This window comes from Rhinolophus sinicus, linkage group LG03 (assembly GCF_036562045.2).
Source record: "Rhinolophus sinicus isolate RSC01 linkage group LG03, ASM3656204v1, whole genome shotgun sequence".
Taxonomy (NCBI): domain Eukaryota; kingdom Metazoa; phylum Chordata; class Mammalia; order Chiroptera; family Rhinolophidae; genus Rhinolophus; species Rhinolophus sinicus.
The window spans coordinates 148,700,537-148,725,447 of record NC_133753.1 but is presented as its reverse complement, the minus strand read 5'-3'; the positions used below and the strand labels follow the sequence as shown (position 1 = coordinate 148,725,447).

The window sequence follows — 24,911 nt, the reverse complement described above, 5'->3', positions numbered from 1 at the left end:
AATCCATACCCTTAACCAGTTGGTTAGTCCTCCTTAAATAAAAACAAAAACTATAACTAACTGAATGTCTGCTATTGTCAATTATCCCATTTAACCTCCTGATCCTTTTGCTGAATTCCTGAGTAATATTCTATTCTCAGGCAGAGTGTTAATGTAGCAGATTGGGTTAAGCCAGTGAAATCAAGCTTTGCTTTCTAGCTGAATAGGATTGGAGATGCCAGTGGTCATACATTTCAAACTAAATCAGAAATATTAATGACATCTGTCACCAAAAGGGGACAGGGAGGAAAGAGAAATGAAAAGAAATACTTTTTCTTTTTTCACTATTTCTCTGGTTTCTGTACATTAACAATCAGACCTCAAATGTTTTGAAAAGACAAAGTCAGTACAGTTTGGCTCTCAAATACTGATGAACTAAGGTATTTATTTATTCCTTATATTTCATAGCATTATCCAAATATAAACATCATAGATATATTCCTTTGATAAAAGTAAAAGCTTACAGACATTCCTTCCACCAAAGAGGAGTAGAGAGGAGTAGTAAGTCATGATTAGAGAAACAGAAACTAAGTACAGTAGCAAAGTGTAATTCATTACAATTTTATAGGCGTCCTTTGAGTATTCTCTTACTGAATGTGCTGTAGCGTCCTTTTGTAACACTTTGTAGTGTCCTTTTGAATCATTCACCTGAGGAAATGAAGTTCTCATGTACTGGTTCTAAATTTTAAATAGGCTTTTATACTTAAAAGCATCAATACACCATCACAGCACTTACGGGATACAGATTCAAGGGAACATTCAAAATGATCATTCATGTTGTTCCAGGTCACTGTTAGTACAGAGGAGGTATAATGAAGCTTTGGCTTCAATCCTTTAGTTTATGAGGAAATAAGTATTTTAAACATGCTTAACAGAGCTCTCCTTTCCTATTAAAAAAAGAAATCCCAAAACTCTTTATACCAGTAGAGTTTGCCAAATAGAGTTTGATGCCAGGGTGGCTAGGAAGGTAAAAAGCAAAAAAAGTTTTCTAAAATGTTCCAAGGCAATTCCTATTTCATTCCTCAAGAAAGTCTTATGTAAATCTGCTACTATTGACATTATTCCAGAGAAACACTTGTAACATCTGATCCTTCCTTTTCATAAAGCCCATGATACTTCAAAAATAATTTCTGTAGACAAGAAGTCAGCACAAAGCTGAACTCTACTCTTAAGATAATTGAAATGAAAATTAATTTTAGAGAAGCCTGTTATTAAAAAGTTGAAATAATTACAAAAGAACAAGACAAACAAATGAAGAAACAAAAACTCATAGACACAGACAATAGTGGTTACCAGAGGGTAAGGGGGGCGGGGGGTGGTAGATGAGGGTAAAGGGGATCCAATACATGGTGATGGAAAGAGAACTGACTCTGGGTGGTGAACGCACAATGTGATATAGAGATGATGTATTACAAAATTGTATACCTGAAACCTATGTAATTTTACTAACAATTGTCACCCCAAGAAACTTTAATAATAAAAAAAGTTGAATTGGCATTCTATATGAATCATACTATGTACATTAAACCTGTGTGAAAGTATTGAAATGTAACTATTTAATGAACTTTATTGGAGATATAATTAATTTCCAGCTGAAGAAAGACTATGATGCACAAATAAGAGGCATTAACTCATTTGTCAAAGGAAAAAGTAATATTGCAAAAAACCTTTAACCTTTGGGTCTCAATGCTGAAAATAAAGTTAAGATGTTCCAACTGTCATGTTTAAGTACACTTTAAAATCAAGTACAACAAACTGTGTTGTTAAATTTTTATGTTTTCTGTATATTACGATGTTTTGACATCTTAAAAAACCTTTCCGGCTAGCCAATTTTTAGAGATAGTAAGGGGTAAAGTGGGAGCATGCCTTTGACAGGAAACTAACCAATCCAGAGCCATACCTCCTCTCTCTGGCACATGCATCTTAGGAGGCAATATTCCTCTACTTACCAGGCCACTAGATGTCATCCTTATAGTTTAGAGCCCACAGAAATGATTCAAACTAGCAGTCCTTAAACTGCGCACCCTGTGCTGCCCTACCATTTCTGTAGAAACCTCAATACAGACTCTCCCTTCAGCACCCCTGTGCTCCTGCTTTCTGCCTCCTGACCACCCCGAGCCGTCCCTGTGTGTCCTTCCTGTGTGTAGGACCTGTGAGTATAATAAGCCTTTGTTTTCCTGAGTCTCTCCTCCAGTGGCCACTCTTCAGTGACCATCCCAGAACACAGAACACAAATAACAGGCAAATCTTTGCTCTATAGGTTGTTTGTAAGTTGTATGCACATTAAAGAATCTGAGTTTTAATGACTAAGCTAATCTTCCCCCAGATTCTTGTAGACACTGGCATATAGGAAAAAAGCCTTTCTCCACTAGTACAGGTTAACTGAAGGGTACATTTCTATGTCCACTTTGGAAATTACCTTAATTTTGCCACTGTTTTCTTAAATTGAACCCTGGCATAAAAGATACCATCTAAAATGAACAAGGCTCAGAAATAAGAATAGAAATTAAATACCCACCTGTGAAGGTGTACTGGTAAGTTCCATCTTTTCTTGTGATTTCTCCTTTGCTAGTCGAGCAGCTTCTTTAAATTCCTGAAACTTTTCTGCAAACTGAATATATAAAGACTATATACATTAACCAAATAAAAATAAGCCACAATGCCCACTTTTCACCTTGGTTTTCTTTCATTTCCTCAATAACTGACTCTTATACAAGCAACCTAGCCCTCAAATCAATTACAGGTGTAATATGAAAATGATGGAAAAAGAAACCTAATACCCAAACATTTGTACACTGTAAAGTACTCTGACAAATCTCATTCAAAAACATCACACTAGAATGAAGTTAGAATTTGGTGTCAGCTAGCTTACCTATGTCCCTCCTTGGTTGTTCAGATATACTTTACTAGGACCAAGCTGGGGGGTACAGGTTGGGAGTGGAATCAGTAAAGATTCCATTATGTTTATTTATCATGGAAAAAAATTGAATCTCTTAAGTATCCAACATCTCAGTATTTGGAGCATGCTTTTAACTTTTACTACAATGTAAACTCTTATATTATGTAAGGCATTTTATTTTCAACAATACAAAGAGCAATATTTACCATTATCACTAACTGACATTACTAAAATTTCATTTCTAAAGATTCCTAAACAACCAATGCACAGCAGCAGAAAGGAATAACATTAACTCCACAAAGGTCTTTAATATTGTTAACAATTTTTTTAAATTACTGTACATGAAATGCTAATTCTTAGGAACTCACAGGAATCTATAAACATCATGGCCACAAAACAGTATCTATTTGTTTTGGAAGTGGAAGCTAGTTTACCACTATTCTCAGAAAGAGCAAATTAGAGCTACAAAATAATGAAATTTAGAAGTCTAAAATCTCCATGCAACTGAAAACACCTATTAGAGTTGGTCATAAAAATATAACATTATAGTTCCCTCCTCAAACCCCATAAGCCAACACTAATTTCATTTCCATCCTAGGAAGAAAACCTTTGGTAGGAAAGGCTCATGATACTATGACCTGCTTTGGGTAGATGGAGGCGGGTCAAAATTCAAGTTGTCATTATTACAACTTTTCCTTCTTGTCTTAAACCTTGTCACCCACACCTACAACTTGTGGATGAGGGAACTGAATCTGTATTGCTATACTTTTCTAATTGAACAGAATATCTCCTTACCAAAAAAAATCTGAATACAAAGCTAAAAAGACTTTATTCATGTTGGTGGAAATGAAATAAAAACAAAACCGTTTTTATTTTTATGTAATCTGTAGTACACAAAGTTTTTCTTACACTAATTTAGCATTCCAAAGTAGTTAATGTTTAAAACTCTTCTCAACTTCATAAAGACTTACACCATCGCTAATTTTTAAAGTCTTAGGTTTCCATGATAACAAAATATAATAAGTAATATCACAGTCTAAGCATAGCTGGAATTTTCCTCATACATCAACCTTAGGAGATCACACATTTCTTCCAATATTGCTACTCTCCCCTATTTCGAGAGGCCTCTGTCTAGAATTGCTTTCAGAGCCTTGTCTAGAATTGCTTTCAGAGCCTTCTCCACACCCTTATAAGTGCTTTGATTTACTTACACATTTTAATGATAAAACAAGCCAAAATATTTACACGTTTGTTTCATTTAAGTAAAAGATTATAAACTCCTTTGGGTCCCCTACAGTCTACAAAGGATCAACATTAGACTCCAAGGTAGCTTGGAAAATAAATCATGATTTTGTCATCTCTAGACCAAAACACCTGAAAAAACTAACTGTAAGCTCTTGGAGCCAAGTCTACTGAATAAATAAACTAGACTTGGCTCTTGTTTCCTAATAGTCAATCCACACCCAAAATACTAGGATTCCCTACCAGAAAGGTTGATCAACAGCAAATTTTTAAGGAAGAAAAAAGCTAATTCTAAGGAAGCTAAATAAAATTCTTGAAATATAAAAGCCATTTCTAGAAAAGAAATCAAATGAAAGGAGATGGTATAATTGGCAGAATTTAATAAACTATTCCTTTATTACATTAGCCAGCTGCCCATTAACCTGAAAGATGCAATAGAAAACTTATTTTATTGTCAGAATTACCTCGGCTCAAAAATCATTTCATGCAAGTTTATTTGAGAAATTATTCCACAATTTAGTTTCTGTGTTGTCAAGAGATTCAGCAGAGGTAGAATATAATTATAGTTCTAAATTTATTTATTTTTTGCTATAGTTTTTAATAGGCAATTCCAAAATAAAAGTTCCAAAAAGGTTCCAGATAATGGCAAAAGTATTAGAATAAACATATAATTTCTGAAGGGAATTTTTTATGGAAGGGCAATGCTCAAGCAGATGGCTGTGTCCTTGTCATGCTGAAATACTTTGAATCTAAAACTTACGACTCTACCATAGTTCAAGAAATGTATTTAGAGATTAGATGGGTGTAAGACAAACCAAATGATAACATTTGTTTCTTTTAATTATCCTACAGAGAATGACTTAAAATTACCAAGGCAAAAATTAAAATAGTCTTAAAATTGAGCTTTACACAACAATTTATATTAAAAAGGAAAAACATTTGGGGCTGCCCGATGGCTGAGTTGGTTAGAGCACGAGCTCTTAAGAATAGGGTTGCCGGTTCAATTCCCACATGGGCCAGTGAGCTGTGTCCTTCACAACTAAACTGATGACAGTGAGCTGCTGCTGAGCTGTCAGTGGGGCGGCCAGATGGCTCAGTTGGTTAGAGCGCGAGCTCTCAACAACAAGGTTGCCGGTTCAATTCCCTCATGGGATGGTGGGCTGCACCCCCTGCAACTAAAGATTAGAAACAGCAACTGGACCTGGAGCTGAGCTGCACCCTACACAATTAGATTGGGGGACAACAACTTGACTTGGAGCTGATGGGTCCTGGAAAAACACACTGTTCCCCAACATTCCCCAATAAAAATTTTTCAAAAAACACTTAAAAAAAAAAGTTAAAAACATTTGAAAGGACAGTGTTAAAGAATGTTTACAACGAAAATAAAAGGAAACAAAATAGCTTATCTCAACTACTGAACTATCTAATAATATCGTCAAGTCAATAAATATTCACGGAAGTATAAGGCTTTTTAAAAGAACTCATTTTTAAGAATCTGAAAGATTTCTATAAAAAATAGCTTTAGGTTTAATGTAAATATGAACAGTGTGTATTTACAGGAGCCTGATTACCTTGCACTTGAACAATTTAAACTTCCAAGCCATCAGATCCTGTGTATTCCAAATTACATATAAAGTGTTTCAAATGTAAGGTTATCCTTTTAATTAAATGCTTCAGAGAAGTTTTAAGTATAAATCCTGGGGTCTGGTGAGCATAAAATTTGAAGAACAAAATGAATAATACTCATCTCCTCGATCATCTTAGTAACCTGAGATTGCTTCCTTTTCCTTACATATCCTTTCCATGTGACATCCATAGAACTCAAGGTGCTGCTGGTATGGACACTGCATGGGCTTTTGCTTATAGGCAGGACAACTTTTATTTCCAGTCTTTAACCTTGGGGATGTTCTGTATTCTGTGGGCTTTTCTGGCCACAGTAATTCACTTGGTTAGTATCTTCCCAGAACTCATGGTATCTACTGAATTTCACTTTACTTACTGAATCAGGAAGTTCAAAGTAATTCTCATTCAGATAATGCACAAATTTTCCCTAAACACAGTAATTTATATGTGTCTACTCTCATGTTAAAAAGATGAAGTCTATATCACTATCAGTTTGAGTTTTCACAATTCAGAAGAGCCTGGGTCTTGCAGACCATCTCCAACTAAGGGGGCAAAGCCTTAAGAAAAGTCCATTCTGAAGTGATAATCCCCACCTTTTATTTCCTGTCATACAGTTAACCACACAAATCCTTCTCAATCAATGGTGACAATTTTTAATGTGTGTAATGTATTTTCCAATTGACAGTAGAATCCAATCTCTTACTTCTTGCTCTAAAGTCACTATAGTTGTTTTTAGAATATCAAACATACTTCTCCTATATTTTATACTCCATCTGCCACTATATATTTAACACATCTGACTTCAGATGAAGATTTTCACTTGGATCTTATGATTTAACTTACTTTTGAAAGATGATGCTCAGAGGAGAATCCCAGTCCATAAACAGTGTTTGCCCGGCTATCGGCCCACTGGCCAAACTTCTGAGATGTTTTAGTAAATGTCATGTTTGGGGTGATGGTGCTATTGATTATTGCCTAAAAAATAAAAAAAAGTATGAGTAACTAGCTCAAAATTAGCAAGCAGACATTTAAACACAGGACTATTTAGTTACATAAAAACTTAGGATTCCTAATGAGGCACAACATTAAATATATAAAGACAGTTAATAGAAATGGTTTTATTACAAGTGACAGCATGGAAATATAACTACTAGAACTATAAATATAATGTCATTCAATCAAAAATTTCAAAATAAGTTTTAGTATGATGTAAAAAATTTTAAACAGTTTTTAGTGTGGTCAATTTCTTCCCTTTGAACATTTAGGATCAATATCTATTAATTGTGGATGATAGTCTCTAGAAGCAAGTAAGTTAGTTATGATACTTGTTTATTTAAAAGTAAGATCCCTCCCTCCAAAGAACCTTCCAAAAATGAATACATCAATAGAAAAAATTTTCTATTTGTACACTAACTTTCTAAAATCCATAATCAAGAATTTTCTTAAAGCTGACTTACCTGAAATATGATACAGAAAAGACTTTCAATCATTTCGTACTTTTTATTTTACTCAAGGGAAAAACAAATCCCAAATATATACTTCACTTTTTTCTCATAAAGCGGTATAAATTCATGATATTGAAAATCAATATCATTTCTGTTTAACACACAGTCTCTTAGAAAACTAGTATTTTAGTATATTATTAAATATTAACTTTGGTTATCACTATACTATAATAGGTTTCAACTATTATTATAACATATTAACTTAAGTTCATTCCCCCTGCTAGTACTGTGAAAGTACAGAACCTTTTAAGCAGTCTAATGCCCCTAAAATTGAGATGCAAAGTGATTCCAATAATAAAAATACACATTATCAAATCTATAAGCAGTTTTTCTGGTGAACTATTAAATGTAGAATGAAAATCAAGCATTTTTAGAACAAAGCTAAATCTGTTTACCATGTAAACAGTACAATATACATATTTATGAGCTATGTAGGTATGGATGAAGTTATAATAATAAATGTTTGACACCTGTCCTGCTAAAGAACACAGGAGAGTGGCCTCTTGCTTTCTCTCAGACAGCAGATATGTTATCTGTTGTTATATGAGAACCCTTATCTTCGATTAAGCTTTTTTTTTTTCAACCTGACAAAATTTATGTACTCATACTCATATACCTCCTTACTCTTCAGTTCAAAAGCTGCTTTTCCTAGCATGTCATTTTAGATCCTACAAAACGTGGCTAATGAATGATGGCTCTAACTTCGGGGTTGTCATCAAATGAAAGACTAAATGGGAAAGAATATACAGTAGTGCCCCTTTATCCGCAGTTTCCCTTTCAACGGTTTCAGTTACCTGTGTTCAACAGCAGAAAATGTTAAATGGAAAATTCCAGAAATGAACAATTTGTAAGTTTTAAATTGCATGCCATTGTGCGTAGCATGATGAAATCTCTCACCATCCTGCCCGGGACGTGAATCATCTCTTTGTTGAGCATTATCCACATTGTACATGCCACCTGCCCATTCGTCACTTAGTAGCCGTCTCGGTTCAGCATCTGACTGCATGTGTTCGCGCCACCCTTATTTTACTTAACAATGGCCCCAAAGCACAAGAGTAATGATGCTGACAATTTGAACATGCCAAAGGGAAGCAGTGAAATGTATGTATGTATAGGAAAAAACATAGTACATATAGTGCTCAGTACTATCTGTGTTTTCAGGCATCCACTGGGGGTCTGAGAAGTATCCCATGTGGATGAAGGGGGACTACCATATGAACAAATGGTAAAGAATCATTTGGTTATTCAACTTTTTTTTATTGAGTACCTAATAATGCCAAGCACAAGTCTATAAACTTGAGATACAATAAGAGGCAACGTAATTGTGGATTACGTTCTAGAGCAAGAAGAGTCAGTCAATGAATAAGTAAATAAATAGCTATAATTACCAATGTAATTTCAGAGAATGGTAAATGCTGCGAAGACCCTAAGACCAGGATGTGATACGGAAAGGCTAGAAGGCAAGGACTGGCATGCACTACTTTAGATCTGGTGGTCCTTGAGTGTTCCCTGAGGAGGGTTCATTTGCGCTGGGCTTTGAGTGTTTTCCATGACAGAAGGGCATTTAACACGTGACCCTAATAACTCAAAAAGTAAGGTAGCAATAGGTTTTATAGGCATCTAAGAAAACTGACCCACATGCTGTTGGTCACTGACCTTCAACCTTAGCTATTTCAAATGGAACTTGTTTCTGCTTAAGAGTTCCATGTTAATCTCCATTCTTAACCTTTCCTTTAAAAACACATTTATTAGAATTCCTTGAGTAGAATGCTACAAAGAATCCATTTAAAAGAAAAATTTTAGTTCTTTAAAATAAATATGTCTCTCAATCCCAAAGTTCTTCTCCTTGCAAGGAAAACAGGTAGAAATGCTGTGTCATTACAGATCATGTAGTGCCCTGATCCTGGCCCTCGGCCATGCTGATGTCTCTGCAGCATGATTAGAAAAACTTCAAGCAAACTTTACACTCACAAGCAAAGCACTGAGAACAAATGGACATTTTCTAATCAGGGGCACCTAAGGCCTTTTCAACTCTCATGTAGTGCAGAAACAGAAGTGGGGGTGGGAAGGAGAAAAACACTCATTTAGCCGCATCAAATAAACCACGACTGCTTACCAAAAAAACAATGACTCCTGCAGGGAACTGCAGTCGTTAACAACATCAGTATAGAAAAGTAACTAGAAAATGGAAAATGTGATAGAAAATATAACTGCCACAGAGGGTAGATTTTGTTAAAAGAATCAAAACAAAAACTTTTTCACAAGAGTTATTTAGGAGCCTAATAATTATAAGCGGCAAAATGTATAAAAAATGGAAATGCCAGAAGTAGTATTTCATATTGCTTCAGAAGGAAGAACACATGAGGATTATTTAATTCCATGGGACATGGGACTACTCCACTTCAACTTTATTTTTATGTACTATTTAATTCTCCTTTCTAATAAAACTATATCATCTTACCTATGGTTTGGGCTAAGACAGAAACCCAGGTTATAGAGAAGTGAAGCTTCAAATCAAGGAAAAGAAATAACACTATAGAGTGTAATACCCGTTAATTTCACTAAACAGTTACAAAATATGACAAAATTATTCATTAAAAAAGCTATTAATTAGAAATCAACTATTACTATTTCCCAAGTCCTTTAAATCCTCCAAATGAAAATGAAAAGGGTATCAATTATTCAAATAAATACATTAGTCACTTACGTACAAGACAAAGTGCAAATAGCCCCTGGGGTCCGACAATCTAGTTAAGGAGATTAGAAATGAACACACAGAGAAAAGACTGGAAGTTGAGCATTAAATTATCTTTTATTCCCCCAAATCACTAGGTAATATATAATTAATAGCCTTATAATATTAATAATGATAACACCGTGTTTCCCTGAAAATAAGACCTAGTCGGACCATCAGATCTAATGTGTCTTTTGGAGAAAAAATTAATATAAGACTGAGTATTATATTATATTATACTATACCCAGTCTTATTTTAATATAAGACCGGGTCTTATATTAATTTTTGCTCCAAAAGATGCATTAGAGTTGTCGGTCTGACTAGGTCTTAGTTTCGGGGAAACACGGTACTTAGTAGAGCAAAAATTCAAACCAGACAGTCCAGCTCTAGAGTCAGTGCTCTTAACCCTTACACTGCACTGCTGAAATATCAGAGAATGAAAAGGCCTCATGGCTTCACAAAAGCTTGAAGGAGAAGAATGGAGCCCTCATTCTACACAACTTATGTCTAGAAACTGATGGTTGGTATTTCATTACATGTGTGTTATTCAAAATCACTGATGAAAAATGGAATATTCCTTCTTTCTGAGGGTATATTATCCATCAGGAACTCACCTAAGTGTGCTGCAGATATTAACTCATTTAATCCTTGTAACTACCCATACTGAGGTGAGAACAATTAGGCTCAGAGAAGTAAAGTAACTTGCCAAAAGTCAAAACCTTAGTACGTGTAGAGCTGAGATGTGAACCCAGGCAGTTCATGCTCTTAAACATTAGATTATCTGCCCCTCCTACAAATAAAAACTAACGTCTTGTCCATATGCTTCTCTTCAGAATAAGAGATGTCAGCTTTTAATGTTGATATTGACAGATTTCATATGATTTAGGAATTCAGAACTGCGTACAAGTCTATAGAAGTTTATATGTAAAGAAATCTAGTTCCTCACTTGATCGTATGCTTCAAGAGTAGAAACTGTCAATTCTGTTTACCACTATACTCCCAGCACCTAGCATAGGACCTGACATATAACCGATATACAATGACTATTCATCAAATAAACTAACCTCAAATTTGTAGAATATTTTGGCATGTAACTCAATATAAATAAGGTGGTTAATCCAAGTAATTTAGTGGACAAAAAATGGTGTTATCTTTAAAATGATCAATTTTGGGGTTTTTTGGAAGTTTTAAAAACTCAAAAGGCAATATTTTATTTTAATGAAGATAAAAATCCTCTAAATAAAACTAAAATGCTATCCTGTATAAAACAAAATAGCAAGATTACTTACAGGAAATGTAACTTACCTTTGAGCCATCTAAACTGATTATCCTATACACGTTTCTTGTGCTGTCATAGAAATAAGACACAGTAACTGCGTGCTTGCTGGTGGGTACCCAGTTCTTCTTTGTGTTTGGGTCAATCTGGAAGACATGAGCACGAGTGCTGAAGATGGGTTGTTCCCTGTGGGGGAGAAAATAAAATGACAGACTGAAAGCAGCCAATTTTATTCCACTGTATAACAGAACATGGCACCTATGAGGAGGACTCCACGTAACCAAAAACACCCACATCCCTGAAAAGAACAGAAACTTTGTTTCAAATTTGAATATTCTAAGTATTCAATCATAAGCTTCTTTAAAACAATTACTGTCAATCTTCATTATTTGAAGATTCTGTATTTGTGAATTTCCCTGCTCAATAAAATCTATTTGTAATCCCAAAATGAATATTTGAGGTACGATCTTGGTCTTTTGTAGTGGAAAATGTGAGCCACCTGACGTGTATGTTTCTTTCTGAGGCGATCAAGGTAACACTGACCTCTTGTTACGGCTTTAATACTATGTGCCCTTTTTTTAAAAAAAAATCTATTTAGCACCAGGTATTTTGCATTGTTGTGTTTTTTTTGTTGGTGCTTTCACTGTTTAAAATGGTCCCCAAGCATAGTTGTGAAGTACTGTCTGTTCCTAGGGGCAAGAAGGCTGTGATGTGCCATATGGAGTAAATATATGTATATAAGCTTTGTTCAGGCACGAATTATGTAGTGTTGGCCATGAGTTCAATGGTAATGAATCAACAGTATATATTAAATAAGGTGTCTTTAAACAGAAACACACATAAAACAAGGTTATGTAAAAGACCAGTTGATGAAAAGGTTATGACAAAAGGCACGCAGGAAAATAACTTTATATTCCCCCTAGGAGCAATGGTTCAAAATTTGCTCATTGAGCGTTCATGATTTCTTTATAGAATGTAACTACTGCTAATAATGAGAATCAACTCTACCCTTTTAAAATACAAATCTTGTATTTGACCTTCGCTAGGTTAAAAGTTTTTACCCATTTAAAACTACGTTATTCTGGGGAGCCACTGAGAGCTTGCTCCCTGTCATATGTCATCAGTTTAGCTCAAATAAACTCATCGAAATTCTCTACAGGTTTGGATGTTTCTTACGCCAACAAGACCAACAAAATCCTTATAGATTAGCACAGAGAAGTTCAAAAAAATAAAAAGATGAAAGAGGAACTAACAAAGAGACAAACTTTTTCTTTTCTTTTTTTTTTTTTAAGTAATGGATGAGGGAGGATCACTGAGAACTCAATGTCTTGAAGAGTTAACAGAAATAGCAACCTGCCTGGACTAGAACATGCTATAAATTGAAAGTGTAGTCTACACCACATGTTTTGTAATTTGGAGAAATTTCTAACCAATTGGAGCCTCAGTTTCCTCCTATCTAAAATAAAGAATAAAAAAAGTACATTATTCTGGTAATAGGTAAATAACTTACTGAGGAATTTACGTTCAGTAACATCTCTACTATATTGAAAAGTATGTGGAAAACAAAGTAGCTCACCACCATAGTATCTTTCACTTAGATCAAGCACGGCCTTAGACATACAATAGAGATTTTTAAAATTATAATGTCAAGAACCAAAACTACTGAAAAATACATACTCAAAATATGATCATTATAGATTTTACAGTCTGAAAAACAAGCATGAGATTACCTGTACATAACAGAAGCTTCATAACGCAAAATTTTCCAAGTTCTGAGTAAAATTCTTTTGAAAACAGCATTTACCAGGCTTTTTTGGAGCCCAAATAACACAACACCTTTCTTTCTTAAAGCAGCTTAAGGTCCTAAAGAGAAATTTAACTGGCATTATGTAATATGTAATTAATTAAAATTAATTTTTTAATTTTAAAGAAAAGAGAGTATGGAAAAAAGGGAAATTAGAAAATAGGTAAGGCAAATCAGGGTCCGTGACAAAATGGTCTTTTGGGTCAATAATAATGGGGAGAGTGTCACATGTCTATGACTACTGCAATCTTTGGAAAGGTGGTGTGAAAGGGAGGTACGTTCCTTGTAGGTAACCGAGCTCTTCCCAGTTTTATCTCTGGAAACTTCCATAACAACCTCTCTTACTAAAAAAATCTCTTTTGAAAGGAAGTGATACATTTTATGCCATTCCCTAAAAAGTGACAGAAAGTCATCATTTCTAATTCAACTACTACCATATATGGATTCCTTCAACAAATAATTATTAACAATCTGGCAAGGCATTGTTACAGAATATAGAATTCTTCTGAATTGGAAGATCTTATTTATTCCCTTTCCCCATTCTCGATCCTTGTTATTCAGTGAGACTGGTCCTACTCTTGAGTTATCTTCCAAAAATGCTGCAACCTCTAGTTTTCTTTTTTCACCTTTTAATTAAAGTTCTAGGTATAACTGTAGTTGGTCAGACCAACTGTGACTAGTTCCAATTCACAGGGAAATCAAATCATATGAAACTATATTTATTAAGGCATGTACGGAAGGAAAGTGGGACACACAAGTCTTTACTGACTTGATAAATTTTTTTTTTTCACTTGACGGGGTGAATTTTTAAATAGTGCAGATTGGTAATTATAGGAATGTGTTCTAAAAAATGTATTTTCTAAAAAACTAAAATAGTTGATAACACAGTGATATTGTTTTTGCAATCATCAAATTCTTATTCAATGAAAATGCAACGTTTTGAATCCAGTAATAATTCCCACATCACATTAGTTCACTCAATCGAATTAATCTGCACAATCTGTGCAATTTAATTCCCTTCTGAATAAAAATCTTTGGCATAAACTAGCTTTTTTATAAGCAAATTACACTTGATATCAACTAAATATACTGCTTTCTCCAGTTCTCTTCTCAATAGCTGATTTCTGAAAGAAAGTTACAGTTTAAGATTTCTGTGGTCAAAAGCCTATCCCTCAAAGTCTGGATGATAAAGACTGAAAAAATAATAATTTCACTGCTGATACAGGGAACAGAATTGCTAGAAGTAATGAGGATGTTACTACATCTCTCAGAGTATACTAACAACTGATTCAAACTCTGGTTGAATATCTACTACATGCCAAAAACTGGTAGAGAGATGGTGCCCACCCTTGAAAAATCCAATCTGGTGAGGGAAGACAGATACGTTAAAAAATAAAATGCCCTTCACCATGATAGATTCCCTTAAAGTGACTGAGGGCTGCCACGGACAAATTGATGCCTACGTAGAATATGAGACAAAGCATGGTGCAGTGGAAAGATGGCATAGCACATGGCACGTGTAGCAAAAACCTCAGTGAGAATGAGCACCTTGGAGGAATGAGGCTACATATGAAGAGAGAAGCCAGTTCATGAGGGTCCTGGCTGGAAACTAATGAAAGATGTAAATACAGAACAGCCTTGCATTTTAAAAAAGGTGTATTTGGTATCACTGGAGAGGGGAGATTGGAGGGAAATAACATTGGACATAGGGAGGCTAGTCAGAACCTCACAAAAGAATTCCAAGTATTAAAAAATAAAAAGGATAGGTGATAGGGAGCAGGAGGAAGACTCGAGGAGGGATTAAACATCAACTTAGAAAGTAGAATCAATAAAAATAACGACTGGATATAAGGCAATGGTTCTCAAATAGGGGGTGATTTGTCTCCCAGGGGGCATTTCACAAAGTCTGGAGACGTTTTTGGTTGTCACAACTGAGGGAGATTGCTATTGGCATCTAGTGAGAAGAAGCCAGGGATGCTGCTAAACATTCACAAGGCACAGGACAGCCCCCACAAACAAACAATTATCCAGCCAAAATGGCAAGAGTGCTGAGGTTGAGAAACCCTCACACAGGACATGAAGGAAGAACCTGAGTCTCCTGGGTCTCTGGTTTGGGTGACTGAAAAGAGCAGTGCCACTAGCCAGGATGGGAAACAAAAAGTAACGTATACTAGGATTGGAGGGATGGAGAGGGAGAAGATGAGCTCAGTTTTGACCAAATTCAGATGCTTTGCAAGGGCTTGAATATAAACCTGTCAAAACAGGAACTTAAAAATATTAGTTTGGAGCTCAGTAAAGAAAATCAGACTGGCGGGGAAAGTTTGGAAATCATTAAGAGATCTTATCACTAGTCTGTTTAAGATACATTTCATTATAATTACTATGTATAGTGCCAGGTAGGTACTAGACTTATCAGGGGGAATCACTTCGTAAATTATATAAACGTCTAACCACTATGCTGCACACCTGAAACCAATATAAAATAATACTGAATGTCAACTATAATTGAAAATTTTAAAAAGATACATTTCAACAGTAAGTATGTAGATAAATTTCATTTTAGAGGAAAGCTGAAGAAGCAGTAGAGAAGCTATACCTGAAATCTTAAAGCTCTTATCTTTTGAAAGAATCTGGAAAGCATTTGAAACTGTCCCAAGTGTCCAAGTGTTAAAGTTAGTACTTTTTCAAAAGAAACTGGATGGCACTCATAAATAAAGGCTAGACACACTACTTCCTTTACAACAATTCAAATACTAACTGCATCAAACACGAGCATTTCCCAAAGTATGTTCTATGAAACAACAGTCCTGGAAATGAGTGTTCCATGTTTAAATAACTTCTGCAAACCTGCATTATGCCCCATTCTGAAATATTTATAATTAGTATATTAAAGGTTCTGGGAAGTCCTCCTGTAAAGAAACCCATTTAACCCTGAATAACCCAGCACGTGGCAAAATTATTTGACCCCAGAGTTCTTTTACACATTAACACATTAACATCTCATAGGACGTATATTTATAACCACAGAATGAGAATCAAAAGATAAATTTTGAGGTAAATACATCTCACTGAAAGCTAGTCTGCGTATTTTACCATCTTTGTTGACATTACTAATTGTCACTCAAAAATACATATAAAAGACATAATACAAAATTATGGCCTTATTTAACAATGATTACATAATAATTTCTTAAATAGTTAATGTTAACTCAAAGTAATTTCTAAGAAATTAAATATTATTCCAGAATTCAATTTTTAAAGCAAATAAATTTTGGCATGAAATGCTTTAAGCTAGCTTAGAGAAACAAAACTAAACACCCAGATACACACACATTTTAATGCTAGAAAATCATCTACTTTGTAATTTACTATATCAATAATCAGGACAATGAGTAGTTCCAACGATCTTACTGTAAAAGAAAAGCTTAGTGGAGCATTTTCCAGTTGGTTCATAAAATAATTCCAGGAAGCTAGTATAAGATTAATTCTGAAGTTCTTTATCTTGGGCTACAATTCTGTACAAGTTCTATATACAGTGATGGACTCTAAACTTAATATGAATATGGAAAATTGAAAGAAAGGAAGTGTAAGATAACATCTGAGAAAAATGTAGTAAAATCAGAATTTTGTTTTTAAAATAAAGTTTATTCAAACTTTAGAGTTGACAGAAAGAATTGCCATATTTAACTCTTAGGCATCCGTGTAATAAGAAATGAGGATCATAAAAAATGGAGCAAAACAAAAAAACTATTTGCCAAGATCTACATATAATTGTTTTTAGCTCTAGAATATGTATATACATATTCTAGAGCTAAAAAAAAAAAAGCACAAAGTTAACATTCATCATTTGGATAGCTTTGATTTTTAAAAAATCAATGATGATACTTTTAAAAATTACTAGTGAAGTCTATATATTTGCAAACATTGTAATTATTCCATAAATTTTTGTTCCAAGGAAGTGCAAAGGTATGGGTCAAAGCTCAAGGGAAGAAAGAGAAATTACACATTTCCTAGTCTTGTTTTAGTATCTAGCTTACAAATATCCTTTTCAGATATATAAGAACAATTAGATATTGTAGCAAATGGGCTATAAAGAAGATTATGTTTTCAAATAACTCCCTGACTTTTTAATTTTTCAAAAGAAAGTAGCCTGGAAAACGTATAGGAAACAAGGTGCATGATATTTTCCACTGAGACTCTGACACTGTACAGACACTGTTGGCTGACTATCCACCATTTCTCCTCACTCCCTCCTAATATACTTCGGATATTGTGCTGGCACTACACCCTCCTCCACACCGCTGTGAGCTTCACTCAATAATCATGGCAATCCCTTTCTCCTTGCCAGAAGTTGGTTTAGGAATGGACCTCTAAAGCAATTCTAGCCAATGAAATAACAAGGGATGGTGTGCTGGAAGCTTCTGGGTACACCCCCAAAGAGATACACACATAAGAAGGAATGTTCTTTTAAATAATATTGTGCTTGGAGTGACACCTGTGCCTGAAGAAGTCATCTAGCATTGTGAAGGCAGCTAACAGGAGAACAAAGCCAACACTGTTTGCTAAGAATAGCAGATGGAGAGACAAAGAATCTGGTTCCTTGATTACGTCATTAAACCAATGAATCAGCCTCCAGGCTTCTTATGTGATAAAACAAGTTTCCTAATTGCTCCAGGCAGTTGTCATTTTTAAAATTACACAACTAATAACTGAAGAAAGAGGCTTCTACATAATAAACTCTGAAATAATGTGCCCCCAATAAAATATAAGTGGTGGTCTTCCAGAACTTCTGACCAGCTATCTACACACTGGTCATTTATTAATGTCATAACACATCCCCACAGTATATACAATTAAGTTTTGGGGGAACCCATTTAAAATTATAATTGAAAAATGATCAAACTAACTGCATTGAAATAGGTGAGAGGAAGAAATGTGGTATTGAGAGTTTACTATCAATTAACTTTCTGCTATAATGATTTAATATCCAAAGCTTTTAATCAAGAAATAGCAGTATAAAAGCGTATCAGAGCTATGGCGGCAACCACCAAGAGAAATAAAATTTGGAATTTTTGAAAGCAGTTGCCTCTGGCAAAGGGGCTAGATGAAGGAAGGGTTGAGCTAGGGAATTAGTACTTGTCTTTACAAACCTTTAAGTACTATTTAATTTTTTAACCTTGTACAGGCACTTAAAGATTTTTTTTTTAAATGGTACTGTGGAGGAAACTGCACTTACATCACAATAACACTGAGAACAGAATGTGTTTAGGGGCCGCTTTTGAAGATGGCCAAAGAATCATAGAATAAGTGACCATTTTTAATAGCCTGGAACTCAACTACTAAAGAGTGCAGAAGATGAAAGTGCTCCTGTGATTCACACAGAGGAATAAGGGGAAAGTAGGAGAGGAGCAGAAATCCAACCTTGCCTAACTGCAGGACCGTAAGTACTGAGGTCTGTCCACTTCTTTGTGAAAACACCCTCCTTCATCAGAATATACACAAAAGACAGACAACATTCTATCTTGAGCTTGGTGTTTGGAGTTTGGAGAGAAGCTGGATCATACTAGTTATGGCCAAAAGGACATGAGCAAGGGTAAGACAAGGACGGGACAGACACTAGTGACCACGTAATTCAGATGTAATGCCAGGAGAGTTTAGTTTTCAGTGCCATTGAGATGCACTGCATGTCTTCAGACAAGCTGGAGCTCAAGCACTGGAGTTTCTTCAAAAGAAGTGTGCTGTGCAAATTAATAATATGAATTGTAATTCCAAAGGATAATCAAGGAACTGGTTTAACTACCCCCGGCCCTGTCCTCCAACGCATACACATGTAAGAAAAATGGTATTGACTAAAATAGCTGTTTTGATGCTGGTCAAAGATTGTGACTGCATATTACCAACTATGTATTTCTATTAACACGTTATGGTAATAACAGCTGATGCTTATACATTTAGAATGTTTTTTTTAAACACATGTTTACTTTGAGGAAAGCAGAGATTATTCTACTAATGGCTACCCAACACCTAGTTGTACTGCGAGAACTCCATCTAGTGATAAACCGAAAACATAGCAGGCATGTTTTTTAAAATTTCCGGGGGGCGGGCGGCTAGCTCAGTTGGTTAGAGCACGGTGCTCTGAACAACAAGGTTGCCAGTTAGATCCCCACATGGGCCACTGTGAGCTGCACCCTCCACAACTAGATTGAAATAACTACCTGACTTGGAGCTGATGGGTCCTGGAAAAACACACTTAAATAAAAGTTAAAAAAAAATTTCCAAGTTACTACACATATAGTAAACACAAAATTGTAAAGTGACATTGCTATAACAGAGACATACCACTTAAAACACGATGCCAACAACTACAAAATGTCTTTTCTGAAACGATTTTTTAAAAATGTATGATCTGAATTTCTTGGTCTTTTAATTGGCTAACTACACATTCAAATGAAAGCTTTTTTTAGAAAATCACTGTTACATCACAACAACTGAGCATTAGAAACACCTTCATGACATCAAATATTTAATTGGCATATCTGAAGAAAATATCATCAAATAAATTAAAATTTTCCGTTTGGCATTTAAGATTATTATAGAACTATACTTTAACAGTGACAATATTGTTTACATTCCTTATATATTACCCCTCATTGTAAGAGTAGTTTTTATCAATCTCAGTCCTTTAATTAGGCCACAGCACTAATTATTAAGAGTGACTGTAGGACTTACTTTCCTTAGGCACTTCAACCAGTAGCTAACATTTAAAAGATCAAGGGATATGCCAAAATTCATAGTAAGGAGCAAACAAGTCCACTGAGTGTGTGTGTGTGTGTGTGTGTGTGTGTGTGTGTGTGTGTGTAAGCTCAAAAAACCTGGCTTGCTATTTATTAAATAAATGACAAATGACATTATCTCTGTTCCTCCTCCCCAATTAACACCCTATCCATTTTGGATAAAATACTGGGTGTTTTTAAAGGTATCAAGAATGTCTGATAACTCAAAACATTTAAAAGTATTACTGCTTATGTTTGTTTAGAAAAAGAAAAAAAGTATTACTGCATTTTCAATTATATTAGACTTTAAATATTCTTCTCTTCCCAGATGATTTCAACTAAATAAAGCTAAAGTTTGAGAAATGACTATATACACTAGGGAAATCTAAGGTAAATAACCTCTTGTTAATGAGAATTTAATTCTGATTAATATAGGTGGCACATTCCTAAATCTAAAATAACTGTCTAGTAGACATCCAATTCCTGAAAACTTTTAAAATAAATTAAATGTTAAAAGATTATTTAAGTTCTAATACCAATAATATTTCAAGGAACAATAATACTCTTAGGTACTCTTTTTCCTGTATACCTACTATGAATTAACCAAATGGATATTCAATCTACATAGTATGTGAACAAGTATATATTCTAAAAAATAAACCCAGCATTGAAGAAAAAGCTCTGAAGGTATTTTGGAAACATATTAACATTTCCTACATTTAAATAGTGGTTGCATGAATGTTATATTATTCCCTGTATTACACTGAATGCTCAAAACAAACAATAAAATCTCATACCATTTCTCTAGAATTCTTACTGATGCTTCAAAATTTGAATAATCAGCCACATTTTATTTTATACATATGTAGATGAGTTAACTGCTGTGCAAAATTCTATTCTATGATTAGAACTGCACTATCCAATATGGCAGCTTCTAGCCTTTCAACTGTAAATTTTATGAAATTCAAATTCAGATCAAGTATTTTCAATAAAAATTTTAACATCCAAATTGAGATGTGCTCTAACTACAAAATACATAATGGATTTCAAAGACTTAATATGAAAAAAAGAATGTAAAATGATCACAATGATTTTTTATTAATCATATGTTAAAAAGATAAGATTTGGGATATTTTGCATCAAACTGTATTAAAATTGATTTCATCTTTTCAAAAAATGTAAAAGTAAATTTAAAATTACATATGTTGTTCACATTGTATTTCAAGTAGAAAATACAGAACTGTTTTATGTAGCCATTTCCTTACTGATAGACATGTAGGTTATTCCAGTGTTTTCACTATTACAAACAATGCCCTTATATGATTACCTGTGCACACATGCAAGAGATATACTCTTATAAAAGCAGAATTCCTGGTAATAAGAGTATAAACCATAGCACATTTCCAAATTGCTCTTCACAGTATATGTACCAATTTATACTCTTAACATTTCCTCCCAACAATTAGTAATGTCCAAATAACATCTTTAATTTGTGCCAAATTGATGGGCATGAAATAGCATTTCACTGTTGCTTTAATTTACATATTCCTGATTACTTGTGAGACTGAGGAGCTCTTTGTGCATTTCTGAACCCAGTGGATTTCTACACTTATTCCTAAACTCGTTTAAAACCTTATTTTAGGTCCAGAGAGTGAAAACACCGGAACCCAAAATTCAGCACTCAAACCACATGTACGGGAACATCTCATATATACAATTCTAGCCAAACGTATAAACTTAACTAAGGCTAACAACCACTAGAGAAAGGCAGAGTTGGTTATTTTTCTAAATCTGCTAACATTTAATGTTTAAAAATCAATATAGTATAGATACAGCATATATTTTCTGCTTTTTTTTCCAAAGGTAAATTACGGTTCTTTGGTAGTTTTAGTTTTATATAATAAATTGTTTCTGACATTCCTCAAAATTTTTCCTTTGTGAAGAGGTAAGTGAAGGAGTGATAAATGCTTATCAGTCAAACTTTTAACTTAAGTCATTTAAAATTTTGCTGGCTTGCCATTAAAAAATCATTTAAACAAAACATTTAATGTTAAACTAGAAGTGAAAAGTAACAAAACAGTTCTATTGTCAAATAGCTTAAACTCCTGGGTGTTTTTCAAATAGTAACCACTACCACTCCATTCCCATTCTATTTCTCTATGCAATTTTCATTCCAACATCCCTCATAGTTAGCAGTGATATTTACTTTCATCTGATCAAGTTTTCTCTAGTCATAGCTAGTAAGTACATCTGGCTAACTCCTGAGTCATCCTCAGGTAGTTTAGTTACAAGTGTACCAATGAACAGCATCTGGTATTTTACATATGGTAGCCACACTTTCTCAATTTTTCAGGATTATCTAGCTTTCATATTATTTTTTCTACTGAAAAAGAGCTGTATTAAATATAACTGAATGTGATTTTTATGTTCCATTTTTGTCAGCTTTTCAGGTAATAAAAATTATACACAAAATTCTGTCAGATGCTGTATCCCAATTTGGGGTTTTGCAAATATAATCTCTGTAATGATACAGTGTTTTTTCTCAAATGCATTAGATCAATTTCACAATAGTGGTGTTTATAATTTAGTCATGGGATCATAGAAGCCCAAAGAAATACATTTTCTGACAGTGGAGATATTTAACATTCTTCACTAACCAAAAATTTGATGCAGGAATACAATAGGCTAAGTTTGGGGCCATTTTCCTATTTAGCTTTTCTGAAAGTGAATTTTAATACAGGTAAAGGGATGTTGACTTCTGAGGCATCTGGAAGAGATAATTAGAATAGCTAAAAGAGCACCTACCAAGATACAGTACTCCACAGTTTAGAGCAGTGTTTTTCAAACACTCGGTCACAACCCAGAGGGTCATGATCAATTTAATAGCTAACAATGGGAATCTAACAAGATGAATGAGAATGTAAAATATCAGTGTATCACACTTGGTTAAGAGTATATGCACTGTTTCGTGAAACTTTTGACTACCTATTCGTATATGTTTGTCACAATGTAAGATGCATTTGTTACTGTGGATCATGGTCAAAAAGTTATAAACCTGGCCATATAACATGCTTTTATTTAATATTCATGAAAACTCTGTGAAGGGGGTATACAATACCCATTTCACAGCACAGAAACATAGGTCCTAAGTGATTTATCCAAAGTCACACAGCTAGCAAATGACATGAACCAGCATATTTTTAATGCAAATTTTAAAATGACATTCAACCTCACTAGACATCAAAGAACTGCAAATTAAAACCACAAGTTATCATTTTTCACCTGCCAAAATAGGAAACCTTTTTTTTTTTTTTAAATGAAAATAACTTCAATGTTAGTGAAAGTTTAAGGAAACCTGACACTTTCAGAGGCAGCTGGTGGGAGTACAAATTAATAAAGTCTTTCTGGGAAACATTTTGACAATGCACATCAAAGCCTTTAAATTTGTGTGCATATCCTTTGACATAACAATTCCATTCGAGGAACTTTCCTTAAGGAAATAATCATGGATCTATGCAGAGATTTAGCGATAAGAATGTATCACCACCTTGTTTATGATAACCAAAGACTGTAAATTAAAATGTGCAATACTGTAAGATCAAATAAATGATGGTACATCCATGTAATAGTATCCTATGTAGCTATTAAAAAATAAAGTTGTAGAATATTCAGTGACATAAAGTGTCCCATATAGTAAATGAAAATAGTTTATAAAAGTGAACATAGCATAATTTGATTTTTTGTTTAAACAATGTATCTATATGCTTACAAAAAAATGATATATTTATATTCAGCCCAAGTCCTGCCTCTCCTTGTCTCAACACAGAAACCAGAGTGATCATTCTAAAAACCCAAGCTAGCATTAGAATATTCCAGGGAAAAAACCACAAAAAAACATGGAGGAGTCTGGATGAAGTAAGTAAGGCAAAATCTAGATGGCTACTGAAATGGGTAGGATGATGGTGGTGCAGGAAAGTTGTAGTTTCTACTTCTTTGTATGACTGCAAATTTTCATAATGTAGAGTTTTAAAGTAACAAAACCTAAATCAGATGATTCATTCCTCAAAACCCTCCAAAGGCTTCCCATTTCATAGTAAAAGCCACAGCCCTTAAAATTAGGTCTGAAGGCTTTGTACCAGTGTTTCTCAACCCCGACTGCATTAGAAACACCCAGCCTCCACCCCCACAATCAGTGGTATGGGTGGGCAGCCCAGCTTCCAAGGTGATTCTCATGTGCACCCAAGAGAAAGAAAGACTACAGATATGGACCCTGCTCCTTCTCCAATTTCCTCTGCCCCTCAGTCTTTTGCTCCAGCCACACTGGCCCTCCTGGTGTTTCTCAAACATGCCAAGCAACCCCCACCTCAGGGTTTCTGCACGAACTATTCTTTCCCCTCAGATCTATCTAGCATCTTCAGGAGTCTCCTCTAGGTGTTTGCTGAAATGTTGCCTTCTCAGTGAGGCTGTTCTGATTGCTCTACATAACAATTGCAGCCCCTTCCTCTCCTCTCCCAGGACGCTGAATTTCCCTTCTTTCACTCTTCCCCATGGCATTTATCACCATCTGACATACAATGTATTTTCTTACTTATTGTCCCTCTCTCCTAGCTAAAGCATTATCTCTTCAAGGGCAAGGATCTTGTCTTTTTAATCATTGTGATGCCCCCAGGAACTCAAATACCTGGCCATATTAGGCACTTGGAAAATAATAAATAAATAAAGGTTTATATACTAAGAAATTTAGAGTTCTTGGTGGTGGGATTATAAGTGACATTTTTTCTTATCTCAATTTTTCAATACGTGAACATGTATATAAGAAAAACATTTTAAAGCAAACAATTTTAATGCAATATATTTGCTTGCTTTAAAAAACACAGCTAGTGGAATGTTATCTTGGTTACTACACAAATAATTATATATGTAAACAGTGACTGAGCTGTAGAATTGTGTACTTTACTGAATATATGCTTTTTTTTTTTTTAAGTGAATGACAGTTACATATTACATATTACAGC

At 34.5% G+C, this 24,911-nt stretch overlaps 1 protein-coding gene across 2 annotated transcripts in view; it reads right to left on the bottom strand.

The window, feature by feature from the left end:
- The window catches only part of HOMER1 (homer scaffold protein 1), a 117,254-nt gene that overhangs the window by 64,727 nt on the left and 27,616 nt on the right, over positions 1–24,911 (bottom strand). Inside the window, exons 2-4 of one of the 2 annotated variants that reach the window (XM_019728184.2) lie at positions 11,349–11,505; positions 6,647–6,778; positions 2,558–2,650 (exon numbers count right to left, since the gene is read on the bottom strand). In XM_019728184.2, coding sequence (XP_019583743.1) covers positions 2,558–2,650; positions 6,647–6,778; positions 11,349–11,505 — 382 coding nt within the window. The remainder of the gene's footprint in view (positions 1–2,557; positions 2,651–6,646; positions 6,779–11,348; positions 11,506–24,911) is intronic. The other variant, XM_074328799.1, reaches the window with a different exon arrangement.